The 18,286-nt window shown below is 45.4% G+C and overlaps 2 protein-coding genes across 2 annotated transcripts in view; both read right to left on the bottom strand.

The window, feature by feature from the left end:
* The window catches only part of LOC121547488 (myocardin-related transcription factor B), a 58,210-nt gene extending 47,159 nt beyond the window's left edge, over positions 1–11,051 (bottom strand). The window contains exon 1 of the mRNA XM_041858806.2: positions 10,794–11,051. The gene's annotated coding sequence lies outside the window, so the exon portion shown is untranslated. The remainder of the gene's footprint in view (positions 1–10,793) is intronic.
* Positions 11,052–11,142: 91 nt separating this feature from the next.
* Positions 11,143–16,882, bottom strand: ercc4 (excision repair cross-complementation group 4). Its single transcript, XM_041858807.2, has 11 exons — positions 16,417–16,882; positions 15,932–16,112; positions 15,485–15,680; positions 15,122–15,329; positions 14,669–14,849; positions 14,393–14,518; positions 14,074–14,178; positions 13,359–13,920; positions 13,158–13,250; positions 12,940–13,052; positions 11,143–12,682 (listed from the first exon to the last, which is right to left on the bottom strand). The coding sequence occupies exons 1-11, from the start codon at positions 16,591–16,593 to the stop codon at positions 11,949–11,951; spliced, it is 2,676 nt and encodes an 891-aa protein (XP_041714741.1). The 5' UTR covers positions 16,594–16,882; the 3' UTR covers positions 11,143–11,948.
* Positions 16,883–18,286: the final 1,404 nt, after the last annotated feature.

Genomic DNA, 18,286 nt, shown 5'->3' with positions numbered 1-18,286 from the left:
TAATCCATCCACCTGACAGGTGTGGCATATCAAGAAGCTGGTTAAACAGCATCGTCATTACACAGGTGCACCTTGTGCTGGGGACAAAAGGCCACTAAAATGTGCAGTTTTGTCACACAACGCCACAGATGTCTCAAGTTGAGGGAGCGTGCAATTGGTTAAATGACTAAAATGTAATGAGCTGTTGCCAGATAATTGAATGTTAATTTCTCTACCATAAGCCGCCGCCGTCATTTTAGAAAATTTGGCAGTACGTCCAACCGGCCTCACAGACCACGTGTAACCACGCCAGCCAGGACCTCCACATCCGGTTTCTTCACCTGCAGGATCGTCTGAGACCAGCCACCCGGACAGCTGATGAAACTGTGGGTTTGCAAAACTGAAGAAACCATCTCAGGGAAGCTCATCTGCGTGCTCGTCGTCCTCACCAGGGTCTTGACCTGACTACAGTTCGGCATCGTAACTGACTTCAGTCGTCAAATGCTCACCTTCGATGGCCACTGGCACGCTGGAGAAGTGTGCTCGTCACAGATTAATCCCGGTTTCAACTGTACCAGGCAGATGGCAGACAGCGTGTTTGGCGTCGTGTGGGCGAATGGTTCGCTGATGTCAACGTTGTGAACAGTGAGCCCCATGGTAGTGGTGGGGTTACGGTATGGGCAGGCAAAAGTTACGGACAACGAACACAATTGCATTTTATTGATGGCAATTTGAATGCACTGAGATACCGTTAGGCCCATTGTCATGCCATTAATCCGCCATCACCTCATGTTTCAGCATGATAATGCACGGCTCCATGGCGGATTAATGGGAAAACATTCCACAGGCCACAATGAACAGCCTGATCAACTCTATGCGAAGGAGATGTGTCGCGCTGCATGAGGCACATGGTGTTCACATCAGATACGGACTGGATTTCTGATCCACGCCCATAACTTTTTTTAAAGGTATCTGTGACCAACAGATGCATATCTGTATTCCCAGTCATGTGAAATACATAGATTATGGCCCAATTTTCAATTGACTGATTTCGTTATATTAACTGTAACTCATTAAAATCTTTGAAGTTGTTGCATGTTGCGTTTATATTTTTAGTTTAGTGTATTTTACACACGTGTCCATTACAATCTATGCAAGAATCGGAATGAATGATTTCTCACCACTACTTGAAAACGTGAATAAAACAGTAAATAAAGAAACGATTACCACACAAACCCTTTTCTGATAGTGATTTATTGATACAAGTGGCCGGTGATACTGATGATTTGTCACCACAGACGGTTTGTTTACATCTCTACCGTTGTGGCTAGATGGAGCAGCTAGTCCTACAACAGCTCTTTCTAGTGGGCATGTCTTGTAGCCACTGTAGCATTGTTGCTAAGCCTAACCCTTTTCATAACCCTAACGTAGGAGGTTAAGAGAATGAGGTTAATTCACCTAACCTGCTTCGTTAGTTCTCCTAACCTGCCACGTTAATTATCCTAACCTGCTATGTAAACAAACCATCTGCAGAGACAAATAATCAGTCTCACCACACCGGTAACCAATCACATCATCCCTGACACTCACTTGGAGCCATTCAGTGGTTGTTGTTTATGTATGTAGCTAGTGGGCTAAGCTGTAGCATTAGCAATGTCTTTCAAAAGGAGATGACTCACAAATGCAGAAATTCTGGATACTTTTGTAAATTCTGACAATGAATCTGAGTATGACAGTGACGAGTTGTCCCTTAATCTTACGGGCATTGAGAACCCTGAATCTGAGGATCCCTTGCCCACCGACGAAGTCCCAGGTCCCTCTGAAGATGCTGGTGGTGATTGAGGCACATCACCACCGGCAGGTAGCTTAGTGGTTAAGAGCATTGTGCCAGTAACCGAAAGGTCGCTGGTTCTAATCCCCGAGCTGACTAGGTGAAAAATCTGTTGATGTGCCCTTCAGCAAGGCACTCAACCCTAATTGCTCCTGTAAGTCACTCAGTGGGTGAAATACAGGAGGTCTGTGGTAGCTGGAAGGCCTCCAGTCATTTCACCCCTGCTGTTGGCTTTGATGAGTCCCAGTCTGGAGTGCAAAGCCTCTTGCCATCTCCCTCTGAGGCAGAGTGCTTCAAACTGTTTCTGACAGAGGAGCTGGTGGGAGACACAGCAGAGGAGACCATTCGCTATGCCTTGGAGCTACAGGAAAAGAGAACCCCATAGGGAAGGTGGACCACCTGGTGGGAGGGAGAGAGAAAGAGCAAACCAGACTGCGTGCTTGACTATAATCGCAAAATGGAGCAGTGGATAAGGCGGACATGATAAACAGCTTTGTGCCATGCACTCGGAAAACCACCAAGTGGTATAAGAACACATTTTTTCCATCTGATCGACACCGCTGTGGTTTATGAAAGTACAGAATGAAGAGGAATTATTAGTAATTAGAAAATAATCAGGATATAGCAATAAAACAATATTACCAGTAACATAACTGAAGAGCTCCACAAGGGCTCCACAAGCGGGCAGGGCAGAGCTATGCAGGCCAAATGAATACACAGGCCAATGTAATGGTCATGATACGACCAGGACAGCTTCAAAGGATACAACAAAAGCTAATACTTATTTGATGCCATTAGCATTAGCATTGTTTTACAGAACTATTAGAAAAATGTAACTACATAAGCACAATTGAGTATAACACCATAAAGGTTATGAAATCAGTACATTGTGTGTCCGCGGTTATAAAGGAATACATTAAGCTTCATACGTAAATACGGTGTGCTACAGTAGAAATGAAATAATACAGTTTCTGTACATCGTGTTATGATAAGGTAATAAGGCACTTACTTTGACAGTAATTATTAGTAAGGAAAACAACAATGAAGGCAATGCGGGCGCCAGCTGAAAAGTTATGGGCGGGTTCTGTTCTGACTGGAGATGCACAAATATCTGCATACTTGACCTGAGGAAAAACTGGTGGAGTGCTTGGACTCATCGAAGAGAGAAGTTTGTCCGGCTCATCTAGCTAATCCTCGCCCCACATTAGCATAGCATGCCTCAAACATAAGTTGTCCGCCACAGGGAAATGGGTTTCTTCTATGTGAATTAATGAGGTGGAACGTACCTCATTTCAAACTGTGGTTAGAAAACCATGTAAAATTGACAAGTTGAAACATACCCTATTGATAATTAGCAGGCAGTGTCTCCTGGGTTTGAGGGCAGAGCGGGTTAACTGTCCTGTTGCGTAACAATCACATTTTGGAACAGTGAGTAAATTCTGACATCACGTGCATAAGAAAACTCACGCTGGGGGGACCGTTAAGAGATATTTGGAACTCACAAGTAAAAAGGTTAAAGGGATTCCCCGGTACTTTCGTATACTTTTTAGCCAGTAGTTCTGAAAGCAGCGCCCACAAACAAAAAGTGGTCCCTGAAAATTGCAGCTATGTGCACCACGTAATTTCTCTCTCGTTCTACTGTATGTGATTCTTGCTAGCTGTCACTCAAATGGCGAGGGGCTGAATCGGATTGGCTGGAACTCCAATTGCTAGGGTGCTGGCCCATGTGGGGGGAAATTTACAAAAATGGCACAGCACAGCTTACAGAAAACAGACGCTTTCAAACTAGGGATCTCCTGACTAATTGTGGTAACACAGTAAATCTGCTCATACAGTGGGGAAAAAAAGTATTTAGTCAGCCACCAATTGTGCAAGTTCTCCCACTTAAAAAGATGAGAGAGGCCTGTAATTTTCATCATAGGTACACGTCAACTATGACAGACAAAATGAGAAAAAGAAATCCAGAAAATCACATTGTATGATTTTTAATGAATTTATTTGCAAATTATGGTGGAAAATAAGTATTTGGTCAATAACAAACGTTTCTCAATACTTTGTTACATACCCTTTGTTGGCAATTACACAGGTCAAACGTTTTCTGTAAGTCTTCACAAGGTTTTCACACACTGTTGCTGGTATTTTGGCCCATTCCTCCATGCAGATCTCCTCTAGAGCAGTGATGTTTTGGGGCTGTCGCTGGGCAACACAGACTTTCAACTCCCTCCAAAGATTTTCTATGGGGTTGAGATCTGGAGACTGGCTAGGCCACTCCAGGACCTTGAAATGCTTCTTATGAAGCCACTTCTTCGTTGCCCGGGCGGTGTGTTTGGGATCATTGTCATGCTGAAAGACCCAGCCATGTTTCATCTTCAATGCCCTTGCTGATGGAAGGAGGTTTTCACTCAAAATCTCACGATACATGGCCCCATTCATTCTTTCCTTTACACGGATCAGTCGTCCTGGTCCCTTTGCAGAAAAACAGCCCCAAAGCATGATGTTTCCACCCCCATGCTTCACAGTAGGTATGGTGTTCTTTGGATGCAACTCAGCATTCTTTGTCCTCCAAACACGACGAGTTGAGTTTTTACCAAAAAGTTATATTTTGGTTTCATCTGACCATATGACATTCTCCCAATTCTCTTCTGGATCATCCAAATGCACTCTAGCAAACTTCAGACGGGCCTGGACATGTACTGGCTTAAGCAGGGGGACACGTCTGGCACTGCAGGATTTGAGTCCCCTGGCGGCGTAGTGTGTTACTGATGGTAGGCTTTGTTACTTTGGTCCCAGCTCTCTGCAGGTCATTCATTAGGTCCCCCTGTGTGGTTCTGGGATTTTTGCTCACCGTTCTTGTGATCATTTTGACCCCACGGGGTGAGATCTTGCGTGGAGCCCCAGATCGAGGGAGATTATCAGTGGTCTTGTATGTCTTCCATTTCCTAATAATTGCTCCCACAGTTGATTTCTTCAAACCAAGCTGCTTACCTATTGCAGATTCAGTCTTCCCAGCCTGGTGCAGGTCTACAATTTTGTTTCTGGTGTCCTTTGACAGCTCTTTGGTCTTGGCCATAGTGGAGTTTGGAGTGTGACTGTTTGAGGTTGTGGACAGGTGTCTTTTATACTGATAACAAGTTCAAACAGGTGCCATTAATACAGGTAACGAGTGGAGGACAGAGGAGCCTCTTAAAGAAGAAGTTACAGGTCTGAGAGCCAGAAATCTTGCTTGTTTGTAGGTGACCAAATACTTATTTTCCACCATAATTTGCAAATAAATTCATTAAAAATCCTACAATGTGATTTTCTGGATTTTCACAGACCTGTAACTTCTTCTTTAAGAGGCTCCTCTGTCCTCCACTCGTTACCTGTATTAATGGCACCTGTTTGAACTTGTTATCAGTATTCTCAATTTGTCTGTCATAGTTGACGTGTACCTATGATGAAAATTACAGGCCTCTCTCATCTTTTTATGTGGGAGAACTTGCACAATTGGTGGCTGACTAAATACTTTTTTTCCCCACTGTAGATTATGCATGCATAAGCTACACATTGACACATCCAACCCAAAGCGAGGGGTTCAAAAAATACTTACTAGTCGCCAAAGTACCAGAGCATGTATTGCTCTCCAGGAGCACAGTTGGTGACTGACCACAACGATCACTGAAGATCGAGGTCAACAGGTTTGTTTACATTCAAACAGAAGGAAGTACCTGGTCCCTTCAGAGGGAAAACAAACGCCATGCATGACTAGACAATGTGTGGTAAATATCAACCATGCTCCTACCCACCTGCAGAATCAAAGCCCAGGCAGCTCTGCTCTGTTACAGGCATTAGCAACAGATACCATGTGTCCATCAAAGTGAAACCCATGAAAACCATTAGTAACACACTACGCCGTCATGGATTAAAATCCTGCAGCGCACGCAAGGTCCCCCTGCTCAGGGGGACCTTGCGTGCGCTGCAGGATTTCAGTCCTTCACGGCGTAGTGTGTTACCAATTGTTTTCTTGGTGACTGGTCCCAGCTGCCTTACATTTACGTCATTTAGCAGACGCTCTTATTCAGAGCGACATACAAATTGGTGCATTCACCTTAATGTTTTATTTTTTTTTATTTTTGGTGGGGTAAGGGGGGAGGGGTAGAAGGATTACTTTATCCTATCCCAGGTATTCCTTAAAGAGGTGGGGTTTCAAATGTCTCCGGAAGGTGGTGAGTGAATCATTGATAAGATCCTCCCGTGTAGTTCTGGGCTGATTCCTCACCGTTCTCATGATCATTGCAACGCCACGAGGTGAGATCTTGCATGGAGCCCCAGGCCGAGGGAGATTGACAGTTCTTTTGTGTTTCTTCCATTTGCGAATAACCGCACCAACTGTTGTCACCTTCCCACCAAGCTGCTTGGCGATGGTCTTGTAGCCCATTCCAGCCTTGTGTAGGTCTACAATCTTGTCCCAGACATCCTTGGAGAGCTCTTTGGTCTTGGCCATGGTGGAGAGTTTGGAATCTGATTGATTGCTTCTGTGGACAGGTGTCTTTTATACAGGTAACAAGCTGAGATTAGGAGCACTCCCTTTAAGAGTCCCTTCAGCTCGTTACCTGTAAAAAAGACACCTGGGAGCCAGAAATCTTTCTGATTGAGAGGGGGTCAAATACTTATTTCCCTCATTAAAATGCAAATCAATTTATAACATTTTTGACATGAGTTTTTTTTTTTTTTTTGGTTGTTATTCTGTCTCTCACTGTTCAAATAAACCTACCATTAAAGTTAGACTGATAATTTCTTTGTCAGTGGGCAAACGTACAAAATCAGCAGAGGATCAAATACTGTTTTCCCTCACTGTAGATTACCTTCTGCTCCTGCCTAGTAGTATCCTACTGATACAGAATGTTGTGACCCAGCAGTCTTAAAGGAACGATACAAGATCCATATCACCAACTAGGGGCATACAGACGCAGGATAGCGACATAGACCTAAAAGTAAACATAACTTAGCAATTAATATATTGTAATATTGCATAATAGCAGTCTCTACAGCCTAAAATAACAAAACCATAGTTCTCCAGAATATCAAAGAAACAATATTACAGCTTGGCCTGTATATCAAGAGCACCAATGAACTAAACACGTTCCACCACAGGGTCTGAGATTGCCCCTTCCTCATCATTACAAAGAAGAGGTCATAGGTCATCTAAGTATCTAAATATACACAACACAAGCCCATGTCCAGTCTGTAAAGGGGTTAACTACTCCAGGCTACTGCAGTGATAACATGCTTCATATTCACTAAAAAGGGAGGAACTCCTCACAGGGTGTTTAGGTAAATACCCACCCAGTCTTCTCCTCTACTCTCTGTTCAGTCAGGGTGGTCTAGTCTCTCTCAGCAGACTTAAACACACCATCTCCTGGTGTGTGTGTCAGATATAAAACCAGTCCCTTTGCAGCAAGTCACAGTATATTGTGCTGTGGACATTATTGCCCCTCATTCTCAATCCTAGAGATTTGCAGTGGTTTCTCAGACTGAAATAGCCCCAAAGTCTGGTCCAACAAAAATGACAGCTTTTTCTTGAGATAAGGCCAATGCTGATGTTATTATGGCTCATGCCATAGAGTCAGTGGTGTAAAGTACTTAAGTAAAAATAGTTTTTGGGGGTATCTGTACTTTACTATTTGTCTTTCTGAGAACTTTTACTTCGATACTTTCCTAAAGGAAATTATGTACTTTTTACACCATACATTTTCCATGACACCCAAAAGTACTCATTATATTTTGAATGCTTGGCAGGATAGGAAAATGGTCCAATTCACACACTTATCAAGAGAACATCCCTGGTCATCCCTACTGCCTCTGATCTGGCGGACTCACTAAACACAAATGCTTTGTTTGTAAATTAAGTTGGAGTGTGCCCCGGGCTATCCATAAATTAAAAAAACTAGAATGGTGGCATCTGGTTTGCTTAATATAAGGAATTTAAAATAATTTACACTTTTACTTTTGATACATAAGTATACTTTAGCAATTACATTTTACATTACATTTTTGTCATTTAGCAGACACGCTTATCCAGAGCGACTTACAGTTAGTGAGTGCATACATTTTTCATACATAATTACATTTACTTGGCATACTTAAGTATATTTAAAACCAAATATTTTTAGACTTTTACTCAAGTAGTATTTTACTGGGTGACTTGAGTCATTTTCTATTAAGGTAATGTTACTTGTACCCAAGTATGACAATTGGGTACTTTTTCCACCACTGCATAGAATTCACTACAGTGGAAGTCTGCTCTATCCCCTCAGCCAGCTGTCCAGACAGGGCAACTGCTTCCATCCCCCCCAAATCAATATAGAGAAGATAAAAGGTCCTGTGTAGCTTAGTTGGTTGAGCATGGCGCTTGCAACTCCAGGGTTGTGGGTTCGACTCCCACCGGGGACAAGAGCTCTGGATAAGAGCATCTGCTAAATAAGTAAAATGTTGAATGTAAATACAAAACCAAAGCACACTTCCGTCCCGCCTACTGCTTGAAGGAATTTAGAGCAAACAAGTTATTGCTTGGAACGTGGCAGTTGACTGTGACTCTTCTACTGCCTTCTAGAGAGCGACAGGCACAACAAACCTAGCCTAATCTGTGACCCATGAGGCCATATCACAAAAACAGAGAAAATAGAAGGCAGAACCCAAGAGGAGAAGGCATCTATTCATATATAGACCGAAGGTTACAGGTTACAGTTCAGTGAGACATAATAAGAGGAGGTTTAAATGGGGTGGATGGTTCAGGTTACTCTGGTGTGAAGGTTAGAACCTGATGATAGGTTATGTTTTTCCTGCGCAAAGAAATCAAAATCTGGCAACCACTGAACCACCAGACAAGACACATTGCTAGGATGAGGAGAGGAGATTTAACTGAGACTGCTCTTCTCTGTGTCACGGAGGCTCTCCGCACTGCTAAAGCTAACTCTCTCTCCTCTGCTCTTGTCCTTCTAGACCTGTCTGCTGCCTTTGATACTGTGAACCATCAGATCCTCCTCTCCACCCTCTCCGAGCTGGGCATCTCCGGCGCGGCTCACTCCTGGATTGCGTCCTACCTGACCGGTCGCTCCTACCAAGTGGCGTGGCGAGAAGCTGTCTCCGCACCACGTGCTCTCACCACTGGTGTCCCCCAGGGCTCAGTTCTAGGCCCTCTCCTTTTCTCCCTATACACCAAGTCACTTGGCTCTGTCATATCCTCACATGGCCTCTCCTATCATTGCTACGCTGACGATACACAACTAATCTTCTCCTTTCCCCCTTCTGATAACCAGGTGGCGAATCGCATCTCTGCATGTCTGGCAGACATATCAGTATGGATGACGGATCACCACCTCAAGCTGAACCCTGGCAAGACGGAGCTGCTCTTCCTCCCGGGGAAGGACTGCCCGTTCCATGATCTCGCCATCACGGTTGACAACTCCGTTGTGTCCTCCTCCCAGAGTGCGAAGAGCCTTGGCGTGACCCTGGACAACACCCTGTCGTTCTCCGCTAACATCAAGGCGGTGACCCGCTCCTGCAGGTTCATGCTCTACAACATTCGGAGAGTACGACCCTGCCTTACACAGGAAGCGGCACAGGTCCTAATCCAGGCACTTGTCATCTCCCGTCTGGATTACTGCAACTCGCTGTTGGCTGGCCTCCCTGCCTGTGCCATTAAACCCCTACAACTCATCCAGAACGCCGCAGCCCGTCTGGTGTTCAACCTTCCCAAGTTCTCTCACGTCACCCCCCTCCTCCGCACACTCCACTGGCTTCCAGTTGAAACTCGCATCCGTTACAAGACCATGGTGCTTGCCTATGGAGCAGTGAGGGGAACGGCACCTCTGTACCTTCGGGCTCTGATCAGTCCCTACACCCAAACGAGGGCATTGCGTTCATCCACCTCTGGCCTGCTGGCTCCCCTTCCTCTGCGGAAGCATAGTTCCCGCTCAGCCCAGTCAAAACTGTTCGCTGCTCTGGCACCCCAATGGTGGAACAAGCTCCCTCACGACGCCAGGACAGCGGAGTCACTCACCACCTTCCGGAGACATTTGAAACCCCACCTCTTTAAGGAATACCTGGGATAGGATAAAGTAATCCTTCTACCCCCCCCCAAAATTGTAAAGTGGTTATCCCACTGGCTATAGGGTGAATGCACCAATTTGTGAGTCGCTCTGGATAAGAGCGTCTGCTAAATGACGTAAATGTGCCCTTGAGCAAGGCACTTAACCCTAATTGCTCCTGTAAGTCGCTCTGGATAAGAGCGTCTGCTAAATGACTAAAATGTAAAAATGTAAATGTAAGTTATCCCAAGGGGCTGGCTCATCCTCACTCACCCATTTATGACTGAGACCTTAGTTGACCTCACCGAGTTACCTCTGTCTATGTGTGCAGAGTCAAGCATTCACAGTGCTTACAGTTGACAAAAAATGTGGCAGCCCTGTAAGTAACAGATATCCTTACTGATAATGAAGCAAATGGGGCTGGGGATCAAAGAGTTGGCTTGCTAGCTGCTACATTGTAACACGTCTCGACCCCCAGTAATGCCACAACACAGGAACGTTATGCACAAAACACATTGAGTTCAGTTCACTAGTTGTTACTTGTAGGCTAACTGATTAATGAGTTGGCACTACAGTTAACTGCAAGACATTGGTTTTCATTTGTGAGAAGTTAACGTTATCTAGCTAGCATAACAGAGAAACAGCGTGGTTATCAGACAGGCAAGATAGCATGCAAACCGATTAAACGGGGGGGTTGAAAGACAAGACACGGAACAATGTTGTCATCTTGTAATTTAAATCAGTTTAAACATTGTCTACTGTGGCTTTCACCACTCGCGCTAGTTAGCTCGCTGTATTCTGCATGGCATGACTACATCAACAACCTCTGCACTCATTACTTTGCTACTAGCCATGCTGCTAGTTCTGCTCGCACGTTAAAAACAAGACAGCTCTACCCAGTTCAAAGATCTTACCCAACTCATTCGCCATGCCGTATGAAAAGGTTTATCATTCGGTTCAACGACACACTGCAATTGATGTCGAGAAGAATGTCTTGTGTTTTTTAGATCGAAGTTTTCATTCACGGAATAAAATGGCTCCTGCTGTTATGTTCGGATGAATTTATTGACGTCAAATGGAAGCTTTGCGTTACCTCACTTGCATTCAAGACACAGGGGGCGCTCGAGTCTTCAATTTAGAAGGCAAATCATTCTACACTCCAAAGCCATAGTCATACATACAAGTGTATAAAGAAATACTTTTATCGTTGGCAGCTATTATAGCCTATAGCTCTGAGCAAACAAAGAATTCAAAATCATAAAGCACTTTCTGGCAAGTTTATTTTGCAAGAGATAAGACCAAACGATGAGTCCTTATCTAGAGCCAATGTTCCTAGTCTAGTTTTGACAAACAGTATAAACATGTTTCATTACCAACATTATCAGACAATTCATTCATCATAATAAAACCTAGTATTTGAACACTGCATTGTTGAGGAAGAGCTTGTAACCAAGCATTTCCCTGGACAGTTTTTATACCTGTTGTATCCTGTAAACACAACAAATAAACTTTGATTTGATCTAAAACAGGAGTGTCAAACAAATTTTGCCCCGGGGACCGCATTCGATCTTCAATGAGGTCCGGAGGGCCGCACTGAAAATGTGTTATATTTCCTCGCCGTCAAAATGTGCAAAAAATGGTCCTCTATCCACCGTGTTTGGAATTTTGGATGCTCCAGTTTCAATTTGGTTTTAGTCATTTTAAAGTATATTGACTTCATTCCCTCCACATTAAAAAAAAATCTAACCACCCGCATGCCAGGTGTTTGACATTCCTGATTTAAAAAAAATTCTGCTTACTGACTTCTCTGTATCAGCAGTTTTCCACTGCAGTACTGCAAGTATCAAAAATAATTCAGCTCATGTAAGCAAAACCTACATTTACATATTCAAAGACTTACAAAGTCAAAGTTAGATGACAAAAATAGAAAATTCACAAACACGTACAATTACAATACAATTGAGTTCAGTCCACACATAAGGCACAGATCCTTCCATAGTCTTTCTAATAGTTCAACCTGAGCATAGCTGATATTACATAATCCGCCTCTGTTCCTTTTAAGTGTATGACTATTTACTCTTCTGTGCAGGGGCAGGGACGTCCACAGTATTATGCATGAACTCATAGAGCAACTTCCCATTGCCAGCATGCCCCAGAACCTGTGCTAGCCTCTCCTGGCTCAGTTTGGCTAGGTGTGCCAGGCTATCTGCGTGTTTAACCAGAGCCCTGTAGTTCTTAGCATTAACCCCTGGCATCCGAAGCAGGAAGTCGTATGGCCCAGGGTTGTAGAGGTCAGCTGACTCCGCCACCGTGTCCGACTCGGCCGTAACGGCCAGGGCAGCGGCGGCGTCCGGCTCGGGTCGACCTTTCTTCAGCTCCTGGAAGAGTTCTGCTGTGGCGTGTGGGGAGGGGCACCAAAGGATCCTGAGGCGGGGGAAGTGCAGGGTGAGGAGGGTCAGCTTGGAGGTGACGTCATTAGCTGAGATCTCCTGGCGGAAGTCGGTGCGGGCCACCAGGGAAAAGGGCTTGGCCGAGTCAAACTCAATCAGCAGGACGGGCTTCCGGTAGTACCGCGTCATGGACAGACACTGGGTGTAGAGGCGGCCACTCTGCAGCGAGCCAATCAGGTCACTGACACTCTTGCGCTCCACGCAGGTGTCGGCAGTGAGGATGTAATCACCCACCTCCAGGGTGACAGGCTCGATGTCCAGGCCGCGGCGGTGGAGGAGGGATGGGAGCTCGCTGCGGAACTCACGCATGTCCACAATCACACGGGACGGCTCCTTGGGCTGCTCCTGGCCCCCTGATTGGAGAGACATGACATTAAAGTAATCCTTCTACCCCCCCTAAAAAAATATATATATATAATAAAAAATAAACATTGTAAAGAGGTTGTACTACTGGCTGTAAGGTGAATGCACCTATTTGTAAGTCGCTCTGGATAAGAGCGTCTGCTAAATGACGTAAATGTAAATGTAAATGCAAATTACATCAACCAATCAGACTGAGGTAGATGATGTGGATTGTAAGAATCAGATAAAATGTTATCACATCATTTACCTGCTTTGCGTGTGTTGGTGGTAGAGTAAGCAGGCTCCTGACTCCTGCTCAGATCCAGGTTGGTGTCTTCTCTTCCCTCTCTCTCCTCAGGAACCACCATAGTTGCCTTCTCCCTGCAATCACACACACAGACACCCAGTCAGTCAGCACAACTCACAAACTAACACATGGTATGGAAACTGTAGGATGATCATAATATAATGTAGCAGCTGTCTGACCTGATGAGGTGTTCGAAGGCTTGTTTCTCTTTAGCCAGACCAGTCAGATACCTCTGCTCCTCTGTGGAGCCGCCATAGATCAGGAAGTACACCCTAAGAGGAGGAAATGCGTCATGAGTGACTTCATCTGGGAAAAAAACAACATGTAATTCACAAGATCTGTGTAAAATGAATAAGGGGATAAAGGTTTTGTTTGATTACCTCAGTGGTTTCCCCGGTCTGGAGGCTTTGTAAACCTCCAGCTGACGAACAAAGCTGAGCTCGGCGTCATAAAGCACCACGAAACTGGGCTCCACCTCATGCAGTACCCGCGTCAGACTGTAGGGGTCAGTGCAACCCCTCAAAGGGTGGATAACAGTCAATGGCTCTTTCAGAACACCGTAGTAGGCATCAGACGACAAGTCTAACTTCAGGTCCTCCTCCTGATCCTTTTCCAACAGGCCTCCCTCATCCCCACTGCTGCCCATCCCTCCTCCCTCATCCCCCTCTCCGTTGCCAACCATTTGAGTCAGGGTCAGAGACGGCCTCTTTTTACTCTTTGAGTTTGGCTTGGCTGCCGCCTTCCCTTTGGTCCCTTTCTCAGGCTGTTGTTTCCTGGACCAACCCTGGCCCTGTTGTTTGTGTGCGTCTGGGTCGAACAGGGCATCTCTTTTGCCGATGGTGCGAGCGTAGAGTCTGTTGAGTAGGGAGTCTGAGCCGCGACTGATGTACTCATGAAGCTGAGCACAGGTTCTGTCATCACTGGCACAGATCAAAATGCGGCCTGGGGAATCAGACAAAGAATAGTGACTCACCACCTAGGACTGAACAGTTTACCAATGCATGTCTGGGCTTTGGTAGTAATATGTTACGCTTTCTGTGTCCATATACAATACTTTATCTAGATTGTGTAGATTGTAATCTGCTAGTGGCAGACCTGGTTCGAGTTCAGAGCTCTTGTTCTCCTTCTCTATCTCCTGCAGCACCTCTGTCAGAGCCTCCCACTTTGGGTTCTTCTCCAGCACCAGCATCTTCTTCACCTCTGGGGCAGACATACAAAAGCAGGTAAAAGGTCATTTTCTTCAGCTCCAGAAAGAATCAAATCAAAAGTTATTGTTTGAGTACACATTTTTTGCAGATTTTATGGCGGGTGTAGCGAAATGCTTATGAAGCTCTTTCTCTGAAAAAAACAGAATTACATATAATATAGTCATAGAGATTGTGCTTGAATGTATGTTGTGAGAGCAGTTAGTTACCTGAAGTGCTTTGTTGTTTTTCTGTGTCAGCTCCCACCTTGAGTTTCTTCTTGGACTCAGGAATGCGGTACACCCGACTCCTGGCGTTAACAAACATGGAGGTGCTGGAGTCCAGGAACAACCACCCTGTTGAAATGAACCACAGTCAAGTGACATGTTTCTCCCTGAATCAGCATCTAGGGCTACCAACATAATGGTAGGGGAAACACAGAGACCTTTATATGATAGCTTTTCATATTATCTCACTCTCCAAGGACAGTTCTTCCAACTTCTTACCAGAGTTGCTTCCAAAGTTTTTCTGGCTGGAGCGGAGTGACTCAAGGAGGTTGAGGAAGGTGACACAGTCGTACTGGGTAAGGTAGAGCAGCAGAGTACGTAGGATCTTCAGGTCCTGAACCAGAGACTTGGTCTTGGCTCCCAGCTGGTGCCACAGAGGGTCCAGGTAGTGACGGATTGTCTGGGGGTCAAACAGGCACAACAAACAGGAATATGAGAGGAAGTCTGTAAGTGGTCAACAGAGTACAGTGTATGCCTTGATGTAAAGTCTGGAGACAAGCAGTGTGCAGTCGTATTTTTATATCACTAAGGCTAATATGAAGAACACTACATGTACATTCACACTGAGTTGTGTTATGTATGCAAATGGTTATTGCTGAACTGCATGAAATTGTAGTTATTTTATTCCAGTGGGTATTGATGCTTAATTCCTATGTAACTAACAAGTCTGACCTTTTCGAAGGCATTCCCAAGGGTATTCTCCAGGGAGAGGTCCTCTGCCTCCAGTGTGGGGTTGTAGCGCTTCAGCTCCTTCAGACAGGCGTTCATGATGTCCAGGACAGAGCTCTGGATGGCCCTCATGGCCGGGGTCAGAGACACATGCAGCTCCACCACCTCTGGCTTGTGTCTGTCCAAAACCGAGTTCACTGACGCCTGGAACCTGAGAGGGGGGGCAGAGAGAGAAAAAGAGAGAGATGTGGGAGCAGAGTGAGAGAGAAGAGAGAGAGAGAACTATCCATCAGCAATGCTCCAAGTAGTTACCACACAAAGGAGTAAAAAAAAAAAAAAAAGACAAAAAAGGGCTCCCCCACCCACCTGGGCCAGAGGAAGAGTTTCTTGACAAAGAGGTTCCTCATGACTCTCTCCACCTGACAGAAGCCAGAGGAGAAGGAGGTGGCCTTGTCTGTGAAGGCCTTGATGAAGCCTGTCTTATTCTTCTGTCTGAACAGTCTCAAGATGAAGGCCTCCTGGCAAGACTCAATTATCTTATGGGCCCGGTACACCAGTATACCTGGGGAAAAACAGAGAAAGTTGTGGGTCGATGTAAACAAGGTAAATAAATGAAGTGAAGCAGCAGAGAGAAAGGATAATGCTTTGACAGAGAGAGCAATATGAGTGTCCTTTTGAGCAGCTACATCTTAGGGCATTGTTTTCAGACATCCCAGTCTGATTTGTATCCAGAAGTGTTTGGTACCATTATCCGCACTAATATAACATAACTGGTATGTGAAAACTCTAGTTTAGCCTATGCTATATACTGACCCGAGATGAGGTGTGCAGGTATCCTGTCAGTGAGGAAGTCCACCACTAGGATACGGCTGGTGACGAACAGGACCCCTCCCTGTGTGTAAACTTTGTAGCGCTCTGTACTCTGTACATCACTGGTCACCGTCTGGGGCAGGTGGCTCACTCCCTCAGCTCGCAGCTGCTCTGTGAAGAACTCCTAGGAGAGGAAATAGGAGCACACATAGGAACATGGGTTATTGGTTACTGTTACAAACTTTCTACATAGAAAGACATGTATACAAACTTCACCTAGAGTTTGATTAATGCAAGGTCTGCAACCAAGGGGGGTCCATCATAGCTGAAGCCCTCCTGATGCAAGCTTGAAAGTCAAGCAGGTGATGACAAATAGCCGCCTATGATCGTTCTGTAACGTTGTTGCCCCCCCTCCCGAACTGGGCCCCTGATCATTCATTCCCCTAGCCCCACTATCATTTCCCCTAGCCCCGCTATCATTCACCCACCTGCTCAGGCGTGGTAGTGTTCAGCAGCAGCACCAGACTCCCCTCCTCGGAGTACACCCGCATGAACTGCAGCAGGATGCGGTCTATCCCCATGCCCTCCGCAGTCACCAGCAGCCCGTCCGAGCCGAACAAACTCAGGAACATCTCCGTCTCAAACTCAAGTAGTTGACCAGCCATCTCCCTCCGTGTACTTATCACCGTCGCCAAGGTGAGTTGTTGTCAGTAATAATGTTGCTCAGTCAGTCAGACAATGACAGCTTGAATGCTAGCTTGCTAGCTAACGTTAGACAACATGGAAATATTCTGCAAGAACGATTCGGTAAGAAAATACATTTAACTTGTTTGCTAACTAAAACTGCTTTCGGTATACTTGCATATCATCAGTTGTAAGCAAATAACAACCATATATCCATAAATTAGGAGTTATTCGGAGCCTCATTATATTAGCCTGCACATCCCACCAATGTTTTGGAAATCGCATATCCGGTCACGTAACGGTGAAGCAGGAACAAGCTATATGATTATTAGCGCCATCTGCTGTAGTGGAATAGTAACTATATACAGTAGGAATGTGTACATCATCCATCATACATACTGGACATGTACTGCACAAGAGGCTGGTGAGAGGAGGAAGGCTCATAAATGGCTTGGATGGAGTAAATGGAATGGTATCAAACTCATGGAAACCACGTGTTTGATGTGTTTGATACCATCCCATTCATTCCATTCCAGCAATTACAATGAGCCTGTCCTCCATAATTAAGGTACCACCAGCCGCCTGTGATGTACTGTACTGTACATGATCAACCCACCTTATTATCATGCATAGTGTCCACCTTCAGGGGATTTTGAGAGGCAGCAGGGAAATGCAATCAGGTGACAAAATCTCCAATATTTACCAATAACAAAACACTAATGATTCCTCTGGAGAGGCATAGGTGAACACAGCAGTGACAATACGATGACATGGTAGAGTGGTTGCATAAGTGTGTGTGTGTGTATGTTGTGCTGCTAAATTGTACCCAGCTGGGCTATGTCCTGGGCTATGTCCTGGGCTATGTCCTGGGCTATGTCCTGGGCTATGTTCTGGGCTATGTCCTGGGCTATGTCCTGGGCTATGTTCTGGGCTATGTCCTGGGCTATGTTCTGGGCTATGTCCTGGGCTATGTCCTGAGCTATGTCCTGGGCTATGTCCTGGGCTATGTCCTGGGCTATGTTCTGGGCTATGTCCTGGGCTATGTCCTGAGCTATGTCCTGGGCTATGTCCTGGGCTATGTCCTGGGCTATGTCCTGGGCTATGTCCTGGGCTATGTTCTGGGCTATGTCCTGGGCTATGTCCTGGGCTATGTCTTGGGCTATGTCCTGGGCTATGTCCTGGGCTATGTTCTGGGCTATGTCCTGGGCTATGTCCTGGGCTATGTCCTGGGCATTCTCCATAATCTATGAAGAGGCAGTGTGTAATCGTAGCTCAGAATAGGACAGGCTTGTAAATGGCACTGGAGGAGGAGGAGAAGGAGTAGGGGGGGTTCTGTCTGCTTCTGACAGCACAGACATACACACAAACACACACACACACACACACACACAGCTCCCGCTCCTCCAACCCTGGCTCTCCTAGTCAGATGGAGATGTTGTTGACATGACTCACCTCAGTAGCTATTTAACACTGTGACCTGCATTTACATGCTTTAATATTTACATTCGTACCAGTATTCACATTTTGGTGCATTTCCGTTCCAGAGCCATGCATACTGTGAGACCTACAGAGAAGGATTTATCCTCAGAATAGTCAGTTGTTTCACCTTCACCATCAAATATGGGTAAATAGCTGTGAAGCACTTCCACTTAACAACACAGAAAGAGATAGTTC

Source organism: Coregonus clupeaformis, chromosome 31 (genome assembly GCF_020615455.1).
Source record: "Coregonus clupeaformis isolate EN_2021a chromosome 31, ASM2061545v1, whole genome shotgun sequence".
NCBI classification, from domain to species: domain Eukaryota; kingdom Metazoa; phylum Chordata; class Actinopteri; order Salmoniformes; family Salmonidae; genus Coregonus; species Coregonus clupeaformis.
Note: the sequence above shows the minus strand (reverse complement) of the source record. Positions and strands in the feature narration are given on the sequence as shown.